General features: G+C 36.6%; 1 protein-coding gene across 10 annotated transcripts in view; it reads left to right on the top strand.

The window, feature by feature from the left end:
* Positions 1-20,341, top strand: part of LOC109045518 (NMDA receptor synaptonuclear signaling and neuronal migration factor) — a 32,519-nt gene extending 12,178 nt beyond the window's left edge. The window contains exons 2-16 of one of the 10 annotated variants that reach the window (XM_042747790.1): positions 1,568-1,615; positions 1,888-2,664; positions 4,311-4,377; positions 4,606-4,611; positions 5,737-5,805; positions 10,603-10,655; positions 11,015-11,104; positions 13,021-13,148; positions 13,505-13,588; positions 14,026-14,059; positions 15,119-15,189; positions 15,454-15,533; positions 15,627-15,729; positions 18,122-18,197; positions 18,957-20,341. In XM_042747790.1, coding sequence (XP_042603724.1) covers positions 1,568-1,615; positions 1,888-2,664; positions 4,311-4,377; positions 4,606-4,611; positions 5,737-5,805; positions 10,603-10,655; positions 11,015-11,104; positions 13,021-13,148; positions 13,505-13,588; positions 14,026-14,059; positions 15,119-15,189; positions 15,454-15,533; positions 15,627-15,729; positions 18,122-18,197; positions 18,957-19,054 — 1,784 coding nt within the window. In that variant the 3' untranslated portion in view covers positions 19,055-20,341. Of the gene's footprint in view, positions 1-1,562; positions 1,616-1,839; positions 2,665-4,310; positions 4,378-4,605; positions 4,612-5,736; positions 5,806-10,602; positions 10,656-11,014; positions 11,105-13,020; positions 13,149-13,504; positions 13,589-14,025; positions 14,060-15,118; positions 15,190-15,453; positions 15,534-15,626; positions 15,730-18,121; positions 18,198-18,956 lie in introns of all 10 variants that reach the window. The other 9 variants (XM_042747785.1, XM_042747784.1, XM_042747783.1 and 6 more) reach the window with 9 other exon arrangements.
* The last annotated feature ends 6,436 nt before the right edge of the window (positions 20,342-26,777 follow it).

The raw sequence follows: 26,777 nt of genomic DNA, 5'->3' as shown, positions 1-26,777 counted from the left end.
CTCTCTTTCTCCCTTCCTCTCCCCACTCTTGTTTTCCCACCTTTCTTTCTGCCACATGCCCCTTTTTCACAGTCACATGCGTTTCCACATGCCTGCCCCTCATTTCAGCCTTCACACTGCAGAAGCCGAGCCACATTCTCAAGTTTAAGGAGTCCGGCTTTCAAACCTCCCGATGCAGACAGCTGCCGCATGCAGAGCATTACTCATATCCCTGTGAAAGCCCTTTATACCCGAGGCTGGTGTCAGCTTAGCAGGTGACATTAAGAGGCTAAGAGTAGGCCGCTCTGGGCCTGTCATTTCTCAAATTGAAAAAGAAGTGAGAGAAACTGACAGCTGGATCCGGAAGTAGGACAAGAAACCATCGTCCATCTAGACTATGTCTAAAATGGTTTTCTTGTGTTCATTTGTGGGGGGAAATGGTTGTTGCCATATCATCAGAAATCTAATTTACTCAATCTTTTATACATAAAAGAGTTTAATTCGCCAAAACAAAGTGCTGTCATATGTAAAAAGGATATTTACATAAGTCTTAAAGGCACAGCAACAAATAGACTCTCATCAGTGTCGGTGTGAGTACCTCTCTGAGTTAAAAACAAAAAACAAAATTCTGATTGCTTTAACACACACAAAACCTCATTTACATAATTAAATCCAAATAAAATTATACATATAGTGATATAATGTTTAAATGTATGCAGATGCATACATGTTTTAAAATGCAAGTTTGCGTTAATGCTTGCTTGAATGCTCTGAAGTTCTCTTATAAACGAGACATCATGATGGGCTTAATTCATTAAAATAGGATTTAGGCAATGAAAGGATTGCAGTAAATGTTAAATATGATCAGCTGCTGACAGGGTCATTGGATTATGCAGTTCTTGTTCACTCTGTGTGATGCTTCTATGGTTTTGTAGCCTGATGACTAAGCTGATTTCAGAAGAAAATGTGTGGAATTCTGCAGAATGGATATCACATGGTGAAATGTGCTAAACGGAGCTGAGAGTACTTTTCTATTACGTTTTTATTATTATTAAAATATTTATTGCAAATGTTTATTTTAGCCATACACTGTCATTAAACAATCAGTCAGTAATGATTTTAACTGATGTTTCCAAAACCTTAAAGGGATAATTCATAGAAAAAAATTTATTATGCCAGAATTCATTCACTCTCATGTGATACTCCTCATCCGAACCTGTATGAACATTTCAGGAGACCTGGAAGTCAGTGGACACCAAAACAGTTTGTGTTGAAATTTTGGGGTATACTATCCCTTTAAACACACAAAGCATAGTTTCGAGATTGACAGCATTGAATATAGTGATAACTTGCAGTTCAGTAAGTGAGTCTAACTGCTCCGATTCAGTGAGTTAGTTTGATGAAAGATTTGTCAGACTGATTCAAGCCTGTAATGGTTTGTGAGTTTTTTTGAACAATGCATTAATAGAACCAAGTCATTTGCTTGTGACTTCACATCATATCATGCCTAACACTATCCTTCATCCATGACTGTATTCACAGTTTGCACCTGCCAGTGACGAATATGTGTGTGTTTTTTGCAGAGCAGCTCGTGCATTCGGAGAGTACCTTCACACTCATCCTGAGAACGGATCAGGTCAGTTATCTCCGATCCTCTTCCTTTCCGCTCTTCTTTTTCTAGTCCACTCAGAGCCTGTGATGTTCTCAGACTCCAGGTGCATTCATGTTTCATGAGGAACTGTGCCACTTCTTAATGTAGCGTGTGTTACCTCATCTGTCTTTTTCTTTGTGCATCTCTTGCTGTTTCTCACTCGTTCCTCTCTCTTTCTCTTGGCATCTGTCCTAATGTTTGATTTGAAGATCACTTACTGTCTGACACCCTCGTTGGCCACGACTCTGACTCCCCAGACAGCCTGTGCACTCAGAACAACAACTTCCACAGTTGCACCCTCCAGGGCTCTGCCGTCGGCGCCGATCCCAGCTTGATCAACCCCGCCCTGGGCCTTCTGGAACCACCGCCTCCGACGACTTCTTCCAAGAGCAGACTGTCCCTAGAGCGCAGCTTTTCGGCAGAGGAGGACCAGCTGAAGTGTGTGGAGTGCGCCCTGCAGCCTGCTCGGGTCTACACCATCACTGGAGAGAGCGGCATGCTGGGAACCAGCCGGGGAAGCAAGGAGAACCTGGAGCTCGAGGTCTTGAAAGGGGCGCAGGAGGCATGTAATGCCGAAGCGCTCACCCAGCCCTCTACATCCTCCAACTCGTCTTCTCCGACTCAGCACCACCACCACCGTGGAAGCGGAAGTGGATCTGGAAACCATCATCACAGCAACCACCATCATGGCAACCCCCATCACAGCAACACCAGCGGAGGTGGAAGCAGCGCAACTAGTGGATCAAACCCCCACCAGCACATCTCTGCCGCGGGAATGTCGCACCATCACCACGGGGTGCCCCATCAGCACCACCACCTTTCCCAGCCGCTGCAGAGCTCGGTCAGTGCGCACAACATCCGCGGCTGGGGGGACGGAAAGGAATGCGGCCTGGCGTGCGAGGCCTGTGCCGGGGCTCCCTCGCGGAGCCAGGGCTCCCTGGACCTGGAAAGCAGCACCCGAGAGGCAGGCAAGCAGCGCCGGCCACCACTAGAGCGGATGTGCAGTGTGGACCGCGTGACTGGGCTGGAGCGAGGTGAGAGGGGGAGAGCGACAGGGGAGAGAAAGAGAGAGAGAGGCTCTGGCCAAGGGGGAAGGGGTGGGGTTCAGCCAACAACAGGGGCGTCGATGTGTTCGATGTGCCGTGGTCTGTATTTTTCCCGCTCTCCTGTGTCTCTCTCTCCTCTCTCCTGTGTGTCTCTCTTGTGCTCTCTCCCTCTGTGGAGTGGACCATGTGTGTATGTTGTTGCTGGTGGATCTTCACACAGTGGCCCCAGAAAGTACTGTATTTGGATGCTTAAACTACACTTAATGGAATGTTTCAGGTTCAAAAGTAAAGCTCAATCAGCAGCATTTGGGCTTAATATTGATTACTGAAAATAATTCTGATTTTTTTCTTTAAAAATAAGCAGAAATTGTGGTGATAGTGAGGCACTTGTTGATAGTAAATTAAGCCCTGAAATGCATATGACAGACACTTTTTTTTCCCAATTGCATGCAATATCTTTTGCATTTAAGGTATACATTTTTGTCAGTTCATGTATACCTTGGGAATCAAACCCATGATGATCTTGGTGTTGCTACCACCATGCTTAACTGTTTGAGCAACAGGAATAAAAAATGCTTTTATTTTAGCCAATAGTGTTGTACAGCAGTGGTACTTAAATATTATAAATGTTACCATTATACAAGTCAGACTATTTAGTTCAAGCATTCATTGGGAAACGAACCCATGACCTTAGTGTTGCAATTGAGCCACGGGAATAAAATGCTTTTAGTTTACTCACATGTACAGTACAGCCATGGCACTTCAATATTATTTATTAGACTGGTGTGATGGAATCCTTTACTGACTTTGAGTGAAGTTAAAACCTTTCAACATCAAGCTAAGCAGGTAGTTTTCCAGTTGTCTAGAATCAGCAGATAGACATAAACATCTGTTTCTTGTTTGCATGCATTCATAAGGTCTGACAATTGAAAATCAGACAGAAACAAAGTCATCTGCTATGCCTTCATCTGACAGCATGTCTCTGTTGATGTACTGGCAACAACCCGCAGATACCCAGATGCGTCTTTGATGAATAACGAGAAGTTAATTTGTCTAGAATACTAGATGCTCAAATAATACACATTTTTACAGATAAAAACAAAGGTGATTCATATTTGCATTATTGACTTCTATTATATGTGCTTCGCTTTACCATGTTTTTTGCTTTCTTTAAAACAACAACAACAAAAGGAAAAATTAAGGGACAAGGATTTTTTGTAGTAATCGACTTTAAACAAATACTTGCAATTGAGCTTCACTTGTTTTGAACCCAAACATTCATTTAAAAATGTAGATGTGTCATTAGATGACAGATAATTAACCAAGTGCCATTTATTTTTAATTAAAATTGCACAAGGTATATTTTCATGCTATACATTTGTTAATATGTGTGTTGGTACAGTATGTATGTGTGTGTGTGTGTGTATTTATGTATGTAGGCCTATGTATATTATGTGTATTATTATTATATAGTTAAAATTGCGATGAAACTCCTTAATTTTTTTAATGTGGCTTATGTGTCTAAGTACTTTTTGGGGCCACTGTATATGTTTGTTCAGTTTTATGCAATTCATATATTCAGATATATAATTTCAACTGTACTAATGTGGTCTCTTATGTCTGTTTCTAACCAGAAGATAACAGTTGGTTCCCTAAAGAAAACATGTTCAGCTTTCAGACTGCTACAACGACCATGCAGGCGTGAGTACTCACTTCATCACACACACACACACTAACACACACTGAAGTTAGGCGCCTATATTGACCTCAAGTACAGATGGCACAACAGGTGTCTCACCACTAACACACATTCTGACTCAGCTGACAAGTACACGCTGACCACACACTTTCTTCAAACATGGCTGTTATCTAAGCTTTCTGTCTGTCTTTCTCTCTCCTTTTTGTCTGCCTCCCCTCTCCGCTCTACAGGATTTCGTGAGTATCCCTTTTGTACCCTTTAAATGTCACAAAATGACAGTGTGTGATGTCAAACGCTAGCTTCCCCAGCACAGCCTACCCTTGCCATCCCTTCAGTCCCACAAATTTAGCTCTATTTACAATATTTGATGGTGTTTGAAATAAATGAGAAGCAGTGAAGTAGAAAAAATTATCTACAAGCACAAACATTCCTATCTGGAAGGGATAAGATTTCTCAAAGGATCTTTGAGGTAATTTGCTTTGTAATTTTTTCGTAATTGCTTCGTAATATGAGATTGTGAGGAAGAACACACCTGTCTATGAAACAAACATTTTCTGGATCTTCTCAGAGTAACTAGTCCCATTCAAACAGTGCTTGTGTGTATGAACCGAGGAAACGGCCGTTTCACAGCTGTCTGAAGTAAAATGATTTCACCTTGATGTATAAATGAATCAGAATGCGCATGGTTTGAAAACCTGAGGGAAAGATTGATGATGTTGCTTTAGTGGTGCGAAATGCAGCGATGCATTTTGATTCAAGAAATGGCTTAGAAACACATTTGATAGGCTGGTCTGAATAATTCTGATTACCTCAGCCAGAGACACAGATGTAGTTGTCTTGGATGGTTTAGAAATGCTGACAGATGCTGATGCCGATAATTTTTTGAGTTGAGTCGTTTATCTAGAAATGTTAAGTGTCCCTTGAGATAATTTCATATGGTTTTGAACAGCATGTTGAATTGCAGGTGTGTATCTGCAGTGTTTTTTTTTTTATTTTATTTACTTCTTTTATTTAATTGTAAGGAGAAATTGAGTCTCTGGATGTGTAAGAAGTATCAATCTGTAGGTGACACTGTTGGTTATGCTATCAGGAAGGTCAAGATATTCTCTTATCAATGCAAAACAATGCAGCAACAATAAACGGTCTTGATTTTCTGCACCAGTGTGTGGTGGCATAAGTCCCATTCATTCGATCTAATCCGAGGCTCTGCTCATTGGCTGAACCTTTATTTACCCAGAAGGAGTTCCTCCTGCCTAACCCCAGCCTAACATTGCCCTTTCATGAGCATGGCTCTAACCTCTAACCGCACTTCGGTGAGCCCTCTCCCTCGCTGGCATTAAAGTTGTGTCACCTCCTGCCAGGGTTTTCCGGAGTCTAGCAGAGAGAAAGAGGAGAAAAAACGAGGTGGAGTCAGCTGCCATCATCCAGAGGTACTTTGTTGCAGGCCTGTCATTTATCGCTGCTTTTATTCCTGTTAGATGTAGAGGAAGAGCTTTAGCAGTACAGCTGGCACTACAGTCTGTCTATCTATCTATCTATCTATCTATCTATCTATCTATCTATCTATCTATCTATCTATCTATCTATCTATACCTGTTGTTCTATCTAAAGCTGAGATATGTATCCATATCAATATAGATATTTTGTCTGAGGAATTTGCGCATTCATTATTCTTAGACATGAACCACCCTAAGCAGTTTAGCCCCCAATTTGCTGTGTGGTTGGGCTGAGATGAGAGTCAGATTTAATGTCCTACCTCCATGGTTACAACACACCTTGAAATTGCTTTTTGCAAAGCCGCAAACCAAGTTTCTTACTGTTGTGTAATCAAGGTGCGACTGAACTATGCTTGAGAGGAAAATTGCAATTGTTTGCAACCTCAGAAATAGTAATCCAACCGATGTCAACAGGAGTGCAAGAGAAATTCTGGACACTTCCAGTGCTAAATAATGTCAGCGATGTTCAGGGTAATAAACATTAAAATGGATATAAATTAATAAGATGCTTTTTAAACTACACCATATTGCAGCCTCTGCTAGCTGGGCATATTGTATTATAGAGGTAATACTAATTTAGCTAGTAAAATATGCATGCTAAAATGCAAATACATTTTTAAGGGAGTGATTATTGATGTTTGAAGTATATGAAATAATTTTAAAAAAATTTAGTTTTTCATTTATTTTAAAATTTTGCTTTGCATTTTGAACTACACCATAGTGCAGTTTCTCCCAACTGGTTATATCAGCAGTTGAGTGAATCAGTATGGTGCTAATCATAATTTGGCAAGTGTCCTGCTTTTCAAAAAATCAGTTTTGACTACTGGATGAGCATTACATCACCTAATGAATATTCAATAGTCAATGCTGATAAGATTTATAATCCCATCCACGCACACATTTGTTCATTTCTAAGCCTCTGATTTACTCACCAAAACAGGAAAAAAGAAAAGGGTTAGCATATACTGTATGATAGTTTGGATATATCATTATATTGATCTGATCTTTTAGAATATTCTTCATATAATCAGTAAGGTTGTTTTTTGCTTGGCTTTTGTTTTTTAGGCAGTATATTTCATTCAGAATACTCTCTACGGATCAGGGGTAATTGAAACAGGACCAGATGGTCACAGTAGCAGTAGATGATTCAGGAGTGTATTGCTGGACAGGGGTGGTGTGATGCGTCGCTGGAAAGTCAACCCTGTGAGACAAATGATACACTGCAATCATACATTCAAGAGGAGAATGGAAGGACAGAGAGATAATGAAAGAGAGAGAGATGAAAGTAGGAGAGTGAGAATCTGAATGAGAGGAAGAAAAGGCAAGCAGGCAATTACGTAATCAGACTTGCTGTTGTGGGTGGGGACGATTGCGAGCCGGAGAGGTCATATTAGACAGGAGTCTGGAGCATCCAGCCAGTTGTCTCCCACAATGCACAGCTGCTATAGGGGTAAGACAATGTGGTATGGAAAAACACCTGAGTAATTGCTGAAAGCTGAGGTGACTTGAAATAGCACTTACAGTAATTCGACCCTACTGAATTTCCCCTTAAAAGGACAGTTCACTTGAAATAAAAATTGCTCATCATTTATTCGTCCCCATGTCATTGCAAGCCCAGTGACACATTGATCACACTTTAAGGTCCAATTCTCGCTATGAACAAACCATTGACTATGACTTTTGCCTCAATAAACTCCTAATTTGTTAAATTATTAATAGTTAGTAAGGTAGTTGTTAAAGGGTTAGTTCACCCAAAAATGAAAATTTTGTCATTAATTACTCTCATGTCGTTCCAAACCTGCAAGACCTCCGTTTATCTTAGGAACACAAATTAAGATAGTTTTGATGCATCCCGTGAGCTCTCTGACCAACCCATAGACAGCAAGGATCTTTACACGATCAAGGTCCAGAAACATAGCAAGGACATCGGTAAAATAATCCATGTGACATCAGTGGTTCAACTGTAATTTTACGAAGCTACAAGAATCCTTTTTGTGCACTAAAGAAAAAAAAAAAAACGACTTTATTCAACAATTGTCACAATTCGCGTCACCCTAGCACAATTTTGGAGAGTATCCACTGAATGTAAACAGCATATGCAGTTCTGTGTCAGCTGCGTCACGCGGATACGTTACTTTAGTTTACATCAAAGCGAAGACAACGTCGAAAACGTATCCCCATGGCGTCATTTTTTCTCACTATATTTCATACCAAAGATCCACTTTATATGGCACGTTTTGGTGCTTATAGTAATTTTTTGGAGTGTGATCATTCCAGCCCCCATTCACTTTCAGTTACTTCAAGTAGAAGAGCACCCAGGATAAAAATAACATAATAAATAATAAATGTATTATAAATTCCTAGATATTTAATTATTTATACTAAAGCTTACCATTTGTTTAAATAGTAAAATATTGTCTTCAACATGAGGATGAAGAAAAGATGACAGAATTTTCATTTTTGGTGAAATATTCCTTTAAAAAAAGGAAAAGGGCATGATTGAGGGAATAGAATTATTTAACAGCGTGATAGAGGTGGTGATGAAATTAAAGAGCTAATAGAGGAGCAGAGAATGCAGGCTTGGGACAGAGAGAGTGAGAGAATGAAGAGACAATGGAGAAAAAAGCCTCTGACTCATCCTCAGCTGCGGGGGCGAGGGAGGTTTCTCTCTCTCTCTCTCTAATGCATGTGGGTGTAAATAAGCCGTAAGACGGACAGAAAAGGGAGATTTCTCCATATCTCCCTCCTCTCACAGGTGGGCACAGCTATGTCACATGTGTAAACAAAGCACTTTTTCTATCTTCCTCCCATGTTTCTGCCTCTCTCTTCCTGTCTCATTACTTCCCTTCCAATTAGCCATGATCTACAGTGTAATTATGTCACAAAACAGGACACTTGTTGGAGAAAAACACTGAAACAGACTCTAAAAATTAAACTCTAGAAATTAAATTTTCATAACACAATACACTGGCTAATGAGGATATGCTTCCCCAGTGCGCTAACCATGTGTAGCACTGCAGTCCTGCCAAGAGTGTTGTTTTGGTTTAAACCAAGGCCTAAAATGTAGACTAGTACATAAACACAAATGCCTTCTGTGCTGCAAATCTATGAATGTTTTGCCAACTAGGTCTAAGTACCAGTCATGTGACTGAAAACGATGAATACCTGAAGAAAGCTAGTTAGCTGTTAGCATTTCCATTGGCTTTTTGTAAACATTTAGTAATATACTAGCATATTGCTAGTATCAAAGCTAACACACAGGAACTAAATGCCTCAAAGCTCAAATCTGGATTTCATAGGTTTCATGAAGGTTTCATAGCTTTCATGGCACAGATATTTGAAGGTAACTATTTACCACAGTAACACAAGAACACGTTGTTTGTACAACAGGACCGCATGCTTGTAATGTGTTAGCATAGCATCAGCATTTGCGTACTTGCGTAGAGTATGTTTCTGACCTAAGAACTCCACTGTCTTCATAATTTGCTGTTATTTCTTAACGTGCCTCATTGTCTCTGTCACATTTGTCCATCCCTTACTAGCGTTTCAGCTTTTATAATTAAGTGTACAGTTGCCATGGATATGTGTAGGGTAGTTATGTTGGAGGTGTGGGACAAACTCTACTGCAGTGGCATTTTTCTCTGTCTGCTTTCTCAGTCTGCTGGAGAAAAGCCAAATGCTCAAAGAACGTACACACTTGCTGGTTCAATACTGCACATGATCGCACACAAGCAAGGATTTCTGCTGGTCTCTTCGACAGCCTGCGTGGTGCAAATATTTAGTGATGTCCCTGCTGAAAAAAACTTCATATGCTGGTTAGGTCTGTTTTGATGCTGGGATGTTGGTTTATGCTGGTCCTTTGCTGGTTTATGCTGGTCCTTTGCTGCTTTAAGCTGGTCCTTTGCTGGTTTATGCTGGTCCTTTTGCTGGTTTATGCTGGTCCTTTGCTGGTTTATGCTGATCCTTTGCTGCTTTAAGCTGGTCCTTTGCGGTTTTATGCTGGTCCTTTGTTGGTTTATGCTGGTCCTTTGCTGGTTTATGCTGGTCCTTTTGCTGTTTTTATGCTTGTCCTTTGCTGCTTTAAGCTGGTCCTTTGCTGCTTTATGCTGGTCCTTTGCTGGTTTATGCTGGTCCTTTTGCTGGTTTATGCTAGTCTTTGCCAGCACATGACCATCATAAACCAGCAAAGGACCAGCATATACCAGCAAAGGACCAGCTTAATCCAGCAAAGGACAAGCATAAACCAGCAAAGGACCATCATAAACCAGCAAAAGACCAGCATAAACCAGCAAAGGACCAGCATAAACCAGCAAAGGACCAGCTTAAACCAGCAAAGGACAATCATAAACCAACAAAGGACCAGCTTAAACCAGCAAAAGACCAGCATAAACCAGCAAAGGACCAGCTTAAACCAGCAAAGGACAATCATAAACCAACAAAGGACCAGCTTAAACCAGCATAAACTGGCATCCCAGCCTCAAAACATACCTAACCAGCATATGCTGTTTTTTTCAACAGGGGTACTACCATAAATAAATGTTTATGGGTTTCATATGGCCTTCAAAATATGTTTGCACTGTTGAATAACCAAGGGAAATTTGGTTCCCAAGCGCAGATAAGAAACAAGGGTTTTTGGTGTAGTGCCACACACATGCAGATATTGATGACCTGATTTACCTTCCTTTCCTTCCACCCTCTTTTTTCTTTCACTCCTCTTCTACTAATTTCTAGGAATTTCCGAAAGCATTTAAGAATGGTGGGCAGCAGAAGAATGAAAGCACAAAGTGAGTCTATGTGTAAGTGTACAGTATGAATGATTGCACAGCTCCATTTGTGAGTTTTGTGTGTTTTTGTTTGTACATGTGATGCATGTGCTGTAGATTAGCATGTGCATGCGTATTTTTGCATGTTTGTCTGAAAGATGATTGACAGTTTTGCATCATTGTGACCTATAAACCAGCGACTGAGGACGAGTGTTGGTCCATTTTGCTTCTATGTGTTTTTCAAGTGTAGCATAGGAACAAATGGACATTAAAGCATATGAGAAATGTGTGTGTAGTTGTTGAGTGTATGTGATACAGCCTACTAGAGGATCATGGGGTGTGGCGTGTGTGTGCGTGTGACCATCTCTCCACTTCACTAGCATTTGCAGAGCGCAGGGCGAAGAGTTTCAACCGATCCTGGAGCGATCCGACCCCTGTCAAACAAGACTCCCTAAACGACTCAAAAGACAGTGAGTCCATCTGTACACACACACTTATACATGCCACTTTGACACACTTACAGTAACATATCAAGATCACAGCATAAAATGATTGACAGCACTAGTTATTACTTATTTGCACTGCTGTTCAAAGGTTTATGGTAAGTGTTTTTTTAATGGTTTTGAAAGAAGTCTAATGCTCACCAAGGCTGCATTTATGTGATCAAAATTCAGTTAAAACAGTAATATTGTGAAATACTATTACAATTTATAATAAGTATCTATTTTATTCTATTCATGTGGTCGCAAAGCGGAATTTTCAGCATCATTACTTCAGTCTGTAGTGCCACATGATAATTCAGAAACCAGAAACATTTTGAAAGCAATTGTGTTTTTTTTTTTCAGGATTATTAATAGAAGGTAAAAAAAAGTGAAATATAATTTTTGGTTACAAATGCAATAGTCTTTTCTGTCACTTTTGATCAATTTAATGCATTCTTGCAGAATAAAAGTATTATTCTTTAAAACAAAAAATCGTACAGACCCAAAACTTTTGAATATTAGTGTATATAAAATCATTACATTATGACCAGAAGCCTTCTTGCAGACCACTTATATATCCCACACATAAACATTCTGGTGGTGACGTTCCTCCTCTGCTCTTGATGCTGATCCTGTTTGTCTGTCTTCCTCTGAGCGTGGTTCTGTCCCGAATATGTGCTCCTCTCTTTCTCTCTCTGTGAGTATCTGTCCTGCCTGCAGCGTCTGGACTCTGGAGACGTATGTGTGTGAGTGTGTGTGTGAGTGTGTGTAAGTGTGCACACTGTAGAATTCTGTGTCAGCATGTTAACTCTTAACTCTGTGTGTAGTTTGTCTTTAGACTTATTTTTGTCATCATGTTTGTTTTTGCCACCTGTGTCTTCGGGGAGCCTTAAGAATGATTGTGAACATTTGACTTACAGTTGCAATATTTGTATGTTGGCTTTTCTCTGTCTGTTTTCTATCTCTATAGCTGGCTGTTTTTTCTCTCCTCTTTACTCTCTCTTATACAACCACTACTACAGTCTCATTGCAGTTTTAAATTCATAACTCTAGTTAGGTGTTCTGCTGTATATTTAAACAGACTGCAGTCAAACAATTGTAAAGAGGAATTCACAGCAAATTAAAGCTCAGTTTTAGCCGTTAAAAGGATAGTTCACCCAAAAATGAAAATGCTCCAAATGTCATCATTTTGTCACCCTCATGTCATTCCAAACCCACAATCTGTTATTTTTAGTGGAAAATGAAAAAATAAATTTCACAAACAGTGTTATTTTAGGATTATTTATGTATATACTGTTATAGTATTTAATAATATATATATTTTTTCTAAACTTAGTTTTGCCAACTTATTTCATTTGCCAAAGCAACATTTCAAATTTTCTTTAAAGTGTTTTTTAACCTAAAATTTGTTTTATTTTGTTGGGAAAAAAATGAATAATTAGTTTTTAGTTAACAGTCATAACACTACAGAACGTATTGTGGAATTCTAGGCAACACTGAATGTTCATAAAGTCATATGAACTATTTTTATGATGAGTACCTTGACAGTTATGGTCAATATTAACCATCTTTCTGTGGGATTTCCTTAAAAAACCTCTTCATGTTCCACATAAGATATAACAGCATAAAGGTTTGGAATAACATTTTTTAGTGAACTTTCCTGTTATCAGTTTATGACTCCTCACATGGAAGCAAAACAGCTCAATTACTGCAGTCCATGTAAACAAATTCACTGTCAATCTGTCTTATCTTTGTTTCTTTTTCTCTCTATCTCAGGCTCTCTCTTTCTCCATCCACTCTTTCCTCTTCTTATTCCTCACTTGTTCCTTTTTTCTCTTTGTCTTCCTACTGCTTTCTCTGTGTCCATCATTAAACTGTCTCTCTGCTGTTGTGTGATGCCACAGGTGGGGATCTGCAGACGACCTGCGGTACTCCAGAGGAGGGTGGATGTGAAGACATGGACTGGGAGGAGGAGAAAGAGATGGAGAGACTAGCGTGTGAGGGGGATGACTTCATCCCTCCTAAAATTATTGTATGCAATTTAATTTAAAAAAAAAAATATATATATATATATATATATTTTTTTTTTTTTTTTTTTCAGTTTTTACCGCAATTCAGGTTTTGATTTTTTTTGTTTTTCATTGTTAATAATTTTGCTTCACATAACTTTGTTGTAAATATAATGTTAATTTAATGTATATTTTACTTAATTTACTTGATTGACTTAAATTAATTTCTTGGTGACCATTTTTATTTATGTTACTTAAGGAATTCTATTTTCTTTAATTACATTAAATTTACGATTCTAATTTTGAGTAATTTTCGGAATATGACTGTAATTTATTTGTTTAATTTAATTAAAACTTTTGTCATTTTTGTATCCTTTAGCTGATCTCATCTAAAGTTCCTAAAGCAGAATATGTCCCCAACATCATTCGAAGGGACGATCCATCTATTATACCTATTCTCTATGTAAGTCAAGCCAATCTTCACTCTACATCACATAGAAATACATTACACATCATCCAGATGTCCATTTTGACCATTTGCAATAAAACAAATTAGTATTTAATGGATTTTCAGCTAAAAGATATTTGAAACACAAAGCTAATGTTTGCTTTGTCCTGTGCAGTAGAATCAAAGGCACTCTATAGGATGTGATAAAAGAGGGCCCATCACAAAATACTGTCCAGAGGTTTAACAGACAAGTTATGACCAAACTGATAGCAAACACAATAGTAAATGACAACACGTCCTCAACAGCACAAAGAAACGCAGACGCCAGTAATGTTATCTGGAGTGTAAAATAGAGATAAGAGACGTTAAGCGTGATACAAAGAACATTTTCCCTTCAGAATTGGTCTTATCTGTGTGTTTCTATTAATTGTTTTCATTATTTTTATCTCCAGGATCATGAGCATGCCACGTTTGATGATATTTTGGGTATGTAGCTTTATGTGTGTGTGTTTGTTGCTGTGTTTGCTGGCCGTGTGTGTTTTTTTGTGTGTGTTTGAGCATTTTACCCCTTGCCTGGTTATTTCATTGTGATACGACGTTGGGCGTTTTATTGATTTTTGCACGAGCCAGCATGAGAAACACAATAACAATTGGATTCCTGATAAATGACACTGGATCAGAGAAGTGCCTATATTTTCTAGTGACTGTTTTACAACAGTGACTCTATAAAATCTGTGGTGATCAAGATTTATTCAGTGTGCTCATTAAATGCTGGTGGGTAGTTATGCTAATTATAATGTTGATTGTTTGTTCATTTGTTTCTCCATATAACAAGCAACAAAATGATGATAGCCATCAAAATTAGCTCATTATTAACAAAAAAAAAAAAAAAAAAGGAAAGAATTAGTATTGAAAGGGCTTGAAAAGTATGTAATATATTATAGTATAATTATATATTTGCATGCAAATCTAGAAAGAAATAATGCAAGAAAATGGTAGTTACATAAGATTTGGAAATTCATCCTGAATAAGTCTGTTATGTATTGAATAATATTGTAATATATTAAATAATCCTTTAAAACAGTGATTATAGACGCTTACATGTAAAGTTAAGTTAGGATAATAATTAAAATCTAGATTTCGATCTAAAATTATGAAAGGGCTTGAAATAATATATAGAAATAATGCATAATTTCGTCCGATATATAAAAATGATAATATAATGTTATATTATTATTTATAATAAAGGGTAACCTCAGGAATAAAGTCAAAAAAAGGCAAAATGCATGGAAATTGTGGTTACATTATCTTATTTTTGACATCTAAACTTATATTTTGAATAAGCTGATAGAACTGTGATTATAGACTCTTACATGTAAAGTAAAATCAGTCTAATATACAGAAGGTTTTGCTTGCCATGGCTTTTCCCCAATAAAAAAAAAACTTTTAAAGGCTGTAGACTGTGTGAACTTATGTATATGCACTGTAAGATCATGCATGTATATGCACTCAATCTGACTACAGCAGTGTTTGTTTTGTGTGCAGAGGAGATTGAGAAGAGATTGACAGCCTACAGGAGGGGCAGTAAGATCTGGCGCATGCTGATCTTCTGTCAGGTGAGAGAAAAACAAAGCCAACAAACAAACAAAATGACAAGAAATGAGACTGTAAGTGCACCAAAGTGAATCAGCAGTGTCTGTGGGAATAATACAGTACTTCACTGCTGTGATTTGGTTTTGATGTTGCGTGATGGCTGTGTGTCCAGATGGACAGGATTTCACAGGTCTGTCTCTCTCAGTTCAGAGGGCAATACTACTGATCTTCTGTTTCTTTGAGTTTGATGTTATGTAAGGTTTTAAATGTGTAATTTTCTGTTTCAGGGCGGCCCGGGGCACCTGTACCTTCTGAAGAATAAAGTGGCCACTTTTGCCAAGGTCGAGAAAGAGGAAGACATGAGCCTGTGAGTGAGATCCATAGAAAAGTCTTGTTTTGATATTACTTTAATGACTGTTATCTGTGGGATTTCGCTCATGTGTTTGTGGTGTACATGCAGGTTTTGGAAACGTCTGAGTCGGTTTATGAGTAAAGTGAATCCAGAGCCCAACCTGATCCACATCATGGGTTGTTATGTACTGGGCAATCCTAATGGAGAGAAGGTATGTCAAGTTCTGAAGCAGCAAGTCTGCGGTATCTACGTAATCCTTGTACCTTGAGTTTCTGCATTATATTTAGAAATGGTCCCTCTGGGGCCTGCTGTGGCCACTGTTCAGCTCTCATCTCTTTAGACACAGACATGCACCAACTCCATCTCTCCATTTTTCTATATAACACCTCTCTGTCTGTCACCATCACCATCATGCCTGACAACATTTTCCCCCTGGTTATATAACTTAAAATAACCCTTTCCTGTCCAGTACTCAATCTTTAATAGATATAGAGCTGTGTTTATGCATCTGCTCTCTGTAACCGTCTATTCATTGCAATTTGTGAAAGTGTTCTTACTTTTTCCTGTTAAGTACACTTCAGTTTTTGGAAATACTTCATATCGACTTCTTTAATGTAAGGACTAAACCCAACTTTGATTCTGACTTTGGTGATTGTTCAAAAGTTTGTCAAAAATTGCAGTAAAGACTTTTAGAATATTGCATTTTCATTTTGATTTCAAATAAAATATTCCTTAAAAAAAAAAAGATCAGTTTCCACAAAAATATTAAGTAGCAAAACAGTTTTCAGCATTGATAACATTCAGGGTAATTATAAAACCATTATAAAACTTATAATAAAAATAAAAAAAAACATGAAAATAAACAAGTTAACAACACAAATTTTCACATTTCAATTCATATTACCTTAAATTAATAAAACAAACTTTACCTACTAAAATAACTCAAATAAAAATAAAATCTAATTCAAAATATTATTAAAAACTATAGTAGAATATCAACAAAACTAAAATAGATAATCATTAGAACTGTTATTAACACCAAACGAGTATATTAGAATTATTTATTTTAGTACTTGTATATATTCTTTTAGTTTAAGTACAAAATTAAATAAAAATGAAAAAGAACTTTGTAAACTAATACAAATGACAAAAAAACTGCAAAATTAATAAAACTTTACCAGAAGTATACATTTAAATAAAAATAACAAATAGCATATATAGTATATTCAAAAATATAACAAAAAAAAAAAAAAAAAAAAAAATAAAAATGTTTCTTGAGCACTAAATCAGTATATATGAATGATTTCTGAAGGATCAAGTGACACTGAAGACTGGAGCAATGATGCTGAAAATTCAGCTTTGCATCACAGGAATGATTTAGATTTTAAATTATGTTAAAATAGAAACAATTCTTTTAAATTTAAATAATAATTATCAATAACATTACTGTTTTTACTGTATTTTTGATTATTAAATGTAACCTTGGTTAGCATATTTGCTAGACGTATTAAAGGGATACTCCAACCCAAAATGAAAATTTTGTCATTAATCACTTATCCCCATGTTGTTCCAACCTGTAAAAGCTCCGTTTGTCATCGGAACACAATTTAAGATATTTTGGATGAAAACCGGGAGGCCTGTGACTGTCCCATAGACTGTCAAGTAAATAACAGTGTCACAGTTCATAAAAGGTATGAAAGTCATCATCAGAATGTTCTGAAGATGAACTGAGCTTTTACAGGTTTGGAATGACATGGGGGTAAGTGATTAATGACAAAATTTTCATTTGGGATGGAGTATCCCTTTAAGAGACTTTTGAAATGTAGTGTATATAACACTCAAACTAGTTGCTGTGATCATTAACATCTAATCTGAGACTTCCTTAACTGTTGGATCTCCATCTGTCCTTTAGGGTCAGCGTTAACTTTCAGCTCGTTCTGTCTTGTTTGGTAGCCTGATGAGTGTTATATGACAGGAGCCCCGAGATTACACCCCAAGGACACATTCATGCCGCCCTTGGAACCTAATGTACGAATGCGTTTCTATGGAGACGGGTTTGGTGTAAATCTCATTAGCCGTGCGTCATTGCCCAAGAGGCGCCACTGTTCCTGAGAATTGCGTTTGCGTGCGTGCTTGTGATTGACACACGGAGGATGACTGACTTGTGTGAGTTCGTGAATGCATGCTGGGTTATCTGCCGACAGAATTTTGCATTCGCGAGTTAATATCAATGCACGTTGATCTCAAATGACAATTCCCCTTTAGAGTTGTACTCATATTTTCATTTTTATCCACTCTGTAAGGCAGGGTGAGCCAGAAGAGAAAATCTGTGTCTGTAACTTCATCTTTAATCTCTGTCCGGGTTCTGAAGCATCTCAGAGCGCTGCATGGATGTTAAGATCTTAACTGGGTTCTTTTGAAGGTTCTCGTTTGCCTTTCCAGTTGCCCGTGTGAGATCTATCCAGGGTCACAAACACAGAGGCTGCCATTATCCCTAACTAACCTCCTCGAGTCAAAGAGCGAGTGAAGGAGAGAGCGAGAGAGCTGTGTGAGGGGGAGAAAAAAGCGGATTATTAATGTCTTGGCTTATCATGTGCCAACAGCTGTTCCAGAAACTGAAGAACCTGATGAGGCCTTATTCTGTCACGTTTGAGTCACCGCTGGAGCTCTCCGCTCAGGGTGAGACTGTCTGCAATAAAACTGCTGAAATGTGCTTATGCTCACACTCCTACACACAAATAAGCACACATAAACAGACTCTTCCTTGCATGATTTGAAATCTAGTAGTTGTTAATGAAAGAATACTGATATATATATACACCGCATGTTATGTAGAAGGGATTTTTCACCCGAAAATGCAAATTCTGACCTTCATGTCATTCCAGAATTGTAAAGTTATTTTTTCTGGGGTTTTTTTTTTCATATAAACAACATAGACCAGAGTCAGTATGAATAAATTTGAACAAATTGTTTCATTTATATTTATTTATATATCTTTTGCAGAGAATGGATTAAATTGATGGAAAAGTAAAAAGTAAAGATAATGTTTCAAATATATACTATTCTTTTAAACTTTAAATGCATCAAAAAAATTTACTTTTACTTTGTGGGTAATGCTCATCTTTACTGACATGTTTTTATAATAGTAAACCATTTAAAGGTAGTTTTCAGGTCTTTTTCTTCTTTTTTTTCACCTGTCCTGGGCCGACTGAACAACCCACCTTTCTTTTCTTGACTCTCAATTTACTCTTTTCATTCTCTATAATTTCTCTCTCATCTCTCTTTATCTATATTGTCCCTCACTGCATGCTGTTTTCCAATTATGGCCTGAGCAAATCTATATGGAAGTGTCTGTTCATCATAGAGAGACGTGCTCACATGGAATTCACCAAATGTATTCCAGACTCATATCTCCGTCTCTGTTTCCCTCTCTTTTAGGCAAAGATATGATTGAGATGTACTTTGACTTCCGTCTGTTTCGACTTTGGAAAACCCGGCAGCACTCAAAACTCCTCGATTACGAAGATCTCTTGTGACCCCGCGCGGGTCAGTGTGTAGCATTGCGGGCAGGACGTCCCACTGTAAAACTCCATTCCACCAGCTTTCATTTTGGAGTTCAGGAGGAAGAGGAGTGGAGAGGGACACATCCACTTCGCTGCCATCATTGCGTCTTGAGTATTGTTTATTTCAGCTCACCTCTGTGGACTTCGACCGCCTCAGAACGGTAACACACAAGAAACAAAAACGAATGGCAAATCCGGATATGTGATGTTTTTGTTCTCTAATGGAGAAAAGAGAAGTCGTTTCTCAGAACTGGTTGACAGTCGGTCGACTGCTTTTGTTTTTAAACTAACATATCGCCGACTTATCGATCACTAGCCGAGACCGTTGTGCTTACAAGTGTCACGCCGAAACATACCTACCAGAACACAAAAATGGTCCTATATAAAAAAAAAAACTAATATATCAGTATACATACAGGATATACATCTCATGAGTATATAGAGTAGCTATAGTCATGCAAATAATCTAAATGTCAATGGTACACAATTTACTTTTTCGATGTTTATTGTTGTGGTCTTTCTAATGAACTATTTTGAATAACTCAGGTTTTAGGCTTTTCGGATATATATTAATTAGTCCCCTATCCAGATGTGTGGAAGTCATTTAGGTGGAAAGAATGTACATTCTGTCGACATACTTCATAGATTTAGTAATCTTTCATCACGTTTTGCTTCCGGCACAACTCATTACATGCCAGTATCTGTCCCTCCATCGAAAAATATAGACCCGCATTGCAAAACACAACCATACACAGTCCCCAAACTGGGAAATTGTGACTTCCAGTCATTTAATAATAGAAACACTGACCTCAATATAGCCAGACATCTACACCAGGTGCACCTGAAGTGTCAGCAGGAACATAGCATTACTGGGAGACGTTACAGAACTGCTAAAATAAGCGCTTGTGTCAATGTGTTGATAACAATTAGGCTGTTTTGACACTTGGTTTGAACCTGTCTGTCTTTAAACATAGTATTCGGCTTCAAGTGGCAGTATATTTGCATCTTCATCATGTGTTTCTCAATACATCAAAAAAGGGAATTGTTGTCCAGTTCACTTTTTTACTCATTTGTTTGGGTTTAGTACCAAATTTTACTGTGGCACTTCTGTACGAAATATACAGCCATTAGTAAAATTTCAATAAAATTTTTCCAATAAGAAATTAATATTTTATTCAGCAAGGATTGATTAACTTGATCAAAAGACTGGAATAATGGCTGCTAAAAAATTCAGCTTTGTCACATTTTAATATATATTCAAAAAGAAAACACTTAAATTATAATATCATTTCACAATATTGCTGTTTTTACTGTATTTTTGATCAAATAAATGCAGTCTTGAATCCATAAATATAACTGACCCCAAACTTTTGAATGCTAGTGTATGTATACTAAATGATATGCCATCAATAGCTTCTGGCATCCACAAATAAGGCTGGATTACTTTTATAACAATTGTGAATCGTATTTGACTCCACATGAACCCCTGTTTTCTTGACTTGGGTTTGTTTTCATGATATCAGAAGCCGATTTCACCCCAACCAAATGGATTTGGGTTCACACCATCAGCTTTAGTGTGAAAACAGCCTCTCTCTATTTAGTCTAAAGCCGTTGGTGTTGTGGGTCATGAAGAGGCATTGTTCTGAAGGTCATTGTTGCCTTATGGGGCAGGATGGTATTTGATGGCCGTATATGGATAATAGAACCATTTAGACCGTTTTATGGCAGCTTGCAGGTGTAAACTCTATGCATTTTTCTTCTTCCATTAGTAGCTTTCAAAGGTTTAGAGCAACTCGGGAGTTGTTTCTCATGTGTATCTTTATGAATGTTCTAATGTACTCAAGCTAATAAGCCATACCCTCTTTAGCAAGCTGCTCAGACTGATGGCTCTTTGATGTTGATGGCTTCAGGCACTCATGAAGAACTTTGAGCTGGTGGAACGATGGAATCTTCTCTTGTCTTGTTTTTTTTTTTATGTATCCACAATGCTAATTGGCTACTCCTTTAGTGTTATTCAGGAAATCTTTAACTTACTTGATGGACAGTATGAGGTCTTGCCCCATGAAAATAAGTGAAGCTGTAAGTATGCTGTGTCAAGCCATCTTATGAGAAGGAAAGGAACTCCAACAACATACTAATAGAACGTTAGCAACATACCTTGCCAAGATGTTCATCATTTGGGAATGTATCCATTTGATCCATTTAGAGATGATTTAATGGTGTTTAATATTAAAATACCTTCTCTTATTTCAATTTAATATGGATGTACAACTAAAAATAAGGTTTATTTCCCAGAAAAGTGTAAACACTGTGGTTCAACCAATGGCGTGAGTTGGGGGCGGTACTAATCTGTTCATTCTAAAGGGTTGTCAATAGGGGTGTAACAATACATTCATGTCATAATTCAATTCGATACACAATATCTCCTCATGATATGATATACTCTCACGACACAAACAAAGCTAAAATACAGTTAAATGAACAGGAATGAAAATTGTCACCGTTTACTCACCTTCCACTTGTTCCAAACCGGTATGAATTTCTTGCAGTTGTTGGACACAAAAGATATATTGAAGAATGTAAGCAAAAAATTGACAGTAGCCATTGACTTCAGCCATTGACTTGAAGTCAATATCTTTTTTTGTGTGTGTGTGTTCAGCAGACGAAGAAAACTCGTACAGGTTTGGAACAACACGAGGGTGAGTAAATGATGACAGAATTTTCATTTTTTAGTTAACTATCCCTTTAAATTATTATTATTATTATTATTATTATTATTATTTCTAAGACATGATAAACAGTTATCAAAAAGTACTGTTCATTAAAATGCTAAATTTGGTATTACATCAGGGTGTACTTGAATATTTTTGGACTAAATACATTTAAAAAAATGTAAAATATTGTATTTTATTAAATAATGTATTAATAAAATTTAATAAACATGGAAGATGACCTTCTGGGTATACCATATTTGAAGCAAAATTTTAACTTTAAACTTTTATTTTGGGTAAACACAATACATACTGCCGCTATACCGCCACGATACAAATTACTACAAATCTGTATAATTATATATTGTGACACAACATATTGTTACATTCCTGGTTGTTGACATTTTTTGTCATGTGGTACATTTTTAATCACAAATGTTTCAAATAAAGCAACAAGGAACATTTTAGCAACATATTAATACATTACATATTTAGCAATGTATCTAAAATGCATCAAAATGCACACTTTGATTGGACATCTTGGCAATGTACATGTGCTACCAAGATATTTAGTCATTCATGCCCTCATTTTATAGGTACAAAAAGTGATCCAATATGGCAGACATACACAAAAGCTAGTGAAGAAAAGCTTTAATTAGTCTGCAAAACTGCACTGGAAGTGTCTGGATATAGAATACAGTAAGGTTCTGTTATCTTAGGGGACGTTGCTATCTCTCTAGTCTAGCTGACACACCGCTTCTCCTAAAGGGCTGCACCCCGGCCAGAAAATAGGTTGCAAATGAATTGGACCTGATCCTCTAGCAATTCCAGTCATTATGGGGCCATCTGTGACTCACAGTGGGCGTCAGAGAGCCTGGCATGTCAGAGGGAAAGAGAGAATCTACTAACACTATACTACAGACGGCAACATCACGCTATAGCGGGAACATTTGGTGGCGAGAGGGAATGTTATCTCGGGACGTCCAGTACGAACAGAATGCATCAAATGGAGGGCAGTCTATCACTCAAATCACTTATTACAACTGTTCTGTACGAATGTTTGCACATTTATTCATTTACTTTTGAATAGTGTTTTAAAGCTGTTTGTCGATGTAGCAATATATGTAATTCCTCTATGATGTAATGTTAATGTTTTGAGCTTTTTACTAATTTATTATATTTATTATATATTTATGCTGTTTATTTTGTACTTGTGCTGGACAGTAATGGCTGTTTGTGCAAAGTCTTCTTTTTTTTGTTAAGAAGAATCTTGATTCTTCAACACACAAAGCTTTGGCAATGTCTGAGGAAGCCGCTTTATAAATTGATCTTTTTATTGGATTAGCCTCAAAGAATGTTTTTCAGTAACACTTTATAATAAGGGTCAATTTGTTAACATTAATGCATTAGGTACAATAAACAACATCTTTTTATGAATCAGTGTTATTTTAATAGTATTTATATTATTTATTTTTATTTTTCCATTTAGGTTTTACTACCGGTATTTTTTATTTTTTTTTTTTTTTTTTTTTTTTGTGTGTGTGTAATTAGTTTGGTTTTTATTTTATTTTATTTCAGTTTTAGTCATTTTGGTATTTTATTTTTTATTTCAACTTTATATAAATTATCAAAAGTTTTTTTTAATAATTTTAGTCTTAGTTAACAATGAGAACTCTTTAATCTAGCTAAATTTTATTCATTCATTTTAATAGAAATATATTTTTGTTCATTGTTACCTCATAATAATATACATAAATAATGTATAAACAATGATAATTAATGTATAATGATGTTGATTTATTCAACTTAAAATATTAAAATATGTAGAAATATGTGTAAATTAACAATAACTTTGATTAATAACTGCTGTTTATTTTTAGTGTATAAAACCCCTTACATTAACATGTTATGTTAAGACATTGAACCTTACTGTAAAGTCTTACTGATCTCACTTGATGCCAGTTTGCTTGTACTTAATGTAAACAGAGACAGTTTATAGAAGGCTGACAAGTTCAGCTCCTGGCCAAATGTCATCAATAACCCAACCCCTAACCCCTAGTCCCAGAGATTTGGTGGTAGAGGTTGATTCTAAACCAGCTAACCAACAGAACGTGCATATGTTTAAATTGGCATTGTTTGTCATAAGAGTTTGATGTGCATGAATGGGCGGTTTCAGCTGTCACTGTACACGATCAGAAGATTGCCTCAGCTTTAACAGTGTTTAGCCATCTAATGTATTCCCTTTGTTTTTGGGCCTAAACTAATTATGTGTAAAAAATGTATTAAAGGAGCGGTGCTGTAATTTTTTTAGACAAAAGATTTATTTATTCAAACATACAAGGTATTTTTATGAGACTTTATGGACAACAGTACAGTGTTCCGGTATTTATTTTTATTCATAATTTTAGTAGCCTTTATTAGGCATTACGATCAAGAAGGTCTATAATATCTGGAGAAAGCTATCTGTTAGCATTTCCATCCATCACAACTCTACTTCCTAAAAGTATGTGATTTAAAATACGTCAACTTTGCTTATAGTCAGTTCTGCATCTATTCCTTGCTTCTAACAGCCTTAATGGAAGGCTAAATGAGGCCTATCTACTATTCGGAACTAACCTGGTTAAGTAAACTAGCTGAACTTTGACCTCTTGAGTACAGTATTTACATTTATATATCTTGCATTGGTCAGCTACAATCACCAAATCAATCTGGTGCTTCTAGTGAGAGCACAAAGAACAACATTAGATGTAGTAGCCTATATACAGTATTATTTTATATCTAATGCCATGGGATACAAAACAAAAAAATGTAATCGTGAATACTTATCTCACAATTTAGACTCAGAATTGCAAGATATAAACTCAGAACTATGAGATAGAAACTCCAAATGGCGAGATATAAACGCAGAATTCTAAGGAACAAAGTCAGAATTGTAAGATATAAACTATAAAAGTCTGAATTCTAAGTTTCTATCTTATTCTGAGATTATATTTCACAACTGAGAATTCTTAAAGAATTTTGAGATAAAAAGTTGCAATTAAAAAAAAAAAAAAAAAAATTGCTTGATATGATCCACAATATAAACTCAAAATCGCAAGATATAAAAACAGAATTCTGAGGAAAAAAAGTCAGAATTGGGAGATATAAGCTTTAGAATTCTAAAGAAAAAAGAATTGTGAGATAGAAACTCAGATTTGCAAAGAAGTCTGAATTCTGAGTTTATATTTTGTAATTCTGAGTTTATATCTCGGAATTCTGAGAATTCTTAGAAAAGAAGTCTGAATTATGAGATAAAAATCTGAAAATAATTCTGAATTGTGAAATATAATCTCAGATTTCTGAGCTATAAATGCAGAATTGCAAGCTATAAACTCATAGTTGCGAGATATTAACAGAAATCTGAGAAAAAAAGTCAGAATTGTGAGAAATTTATATCTCGCAATTCTTAGAATTCATAGAAAAAAAGTCTTAATTGTGAAATAAAAAGTTGCAATTATAAACTGGCAATTCTACAGAAAAAAAATCAGAATTGTGAGAATTAAACTCAGAATTTCGAGAAAAAAAAATTTATTGAGATATAAACTCAGACTTGTTAAATGTAAATTTGTAATTGCGAGAAATAAAGTTCAAATTCTAAGTTTATATCTCACAACTCTGAAAAAATTCTGAAAAAAAAAAGAATCTTATTTTTCAGAAAAGTCTTTTATTCCATGGCAAATGGGCTTTCATATATTTCAGCTCTTCGTGATCATGCACTACACTTGTTAATGCATTTTAACGGTTCTCTGGTCAGTTATACCGAATTAATTTCTAGCGAGGGCGTAGTTACAGACCGACCATCTCAAAATTCTCTCAAAATGCCCTCGAGTAGCATAAATATCTTAGACTTTCTCCATAAACATTCATCCGCGCTCATGTTTTCTCTCTCTTCCTGCCCATCTCGCTTCGTCCCGTTCATGTGTGTGGAAAGATTAGCAGGAGCGCAGGTGCGCCAGAGCTCATTAGCCTTATGAGGGACTTGATAGATGGTTTGCTTTTCAGAACATTACACTCCAACCCTCTTCACATCATATGAGGTTGCATTTTATAACTGAAGAGTATGAATATTCAAAAAAAATACACCCTTTTTCGTCTGTTATTCAGTAAAGAGTAAAATAAACATGTTCTCTGTGCCACTTGAGAGGTGGAGTGAGTGTACCATCAAGGATAACTGATTTTTTTTTTTTTTGTCGTTCACATGAATAATGATGACATGTTATTGTTTTTTTATGAAGTAGGTATTGTAGATATGAATTACATAACAAATATATCTGGTGTTGATTATGTCATTGAAATATCTACAGATTTGTGTCTCGTGCATTTCATGGTGTAACTGAATCATTGTGCTGGAGATTTAACTCATGTGGCGATATTCCAATATGCTGGCACTGAACGGGTGCAAAGTGTTTCTAATGCTTTTCTTTTCTAATAAAATGTTGTTTCGATCATGCTTCGTGAGCTCTTTCCACTGTTCCTCAACTGTTCTCTTCACGAATGCTATTACTGTTCTCTACCCCTTTTTATTACATTTTAATTTGTCCATCTGTGCCTTTATAGAAAAAAACATTAAGAATTTAATTCAAAAAATAATATAATCTGATGAATGTCACAGCTAAAGGGCATTTGTGGGCACCATGATTTAATTCATATTAATTTGATATAGTTCACCCTAAAATGAAAATTCAGTCATTATTTACTCATGCTGATGTTGTTTCAATGCTTTTTCGACACACCAAAGGAGAAAACGTCCTGCTCTATGCTCATCCAATGGCAGTGAATAGTGACCAGCATCAAGCTTTTTTAAAAAGACACAAAAGTATCACAGAATAATGCCATGTGAAACATGTTGTATATTCTAAGTGTTCTTCGGGTGTACAATAGGGTTTGATGAAAAACATGCTGAAATTTAATTAATTTATTATTTAATGAAAATCCTGACCTTGGTC

This window comes from Cyprinus carpio, chromosome B21, assembly GCF_018340385.1.
Source record: "Cyprinus carpio isolate SPL01 chromosome B21, ASM1834038v1, whole genome shotgun sequence".
Taxonomy (NCBI): Eukaryota; Metazoa; Chordata; class Actinopteri; order Cypriniformes; family Cyprinidae; genus Cyprinus; species Cyprinus carpio.
The sequence above is the reverse complement of the archived record's forward strand: the minus strand, read 5'-3'. Positions and strand labels throughout refer to the sequence as shown.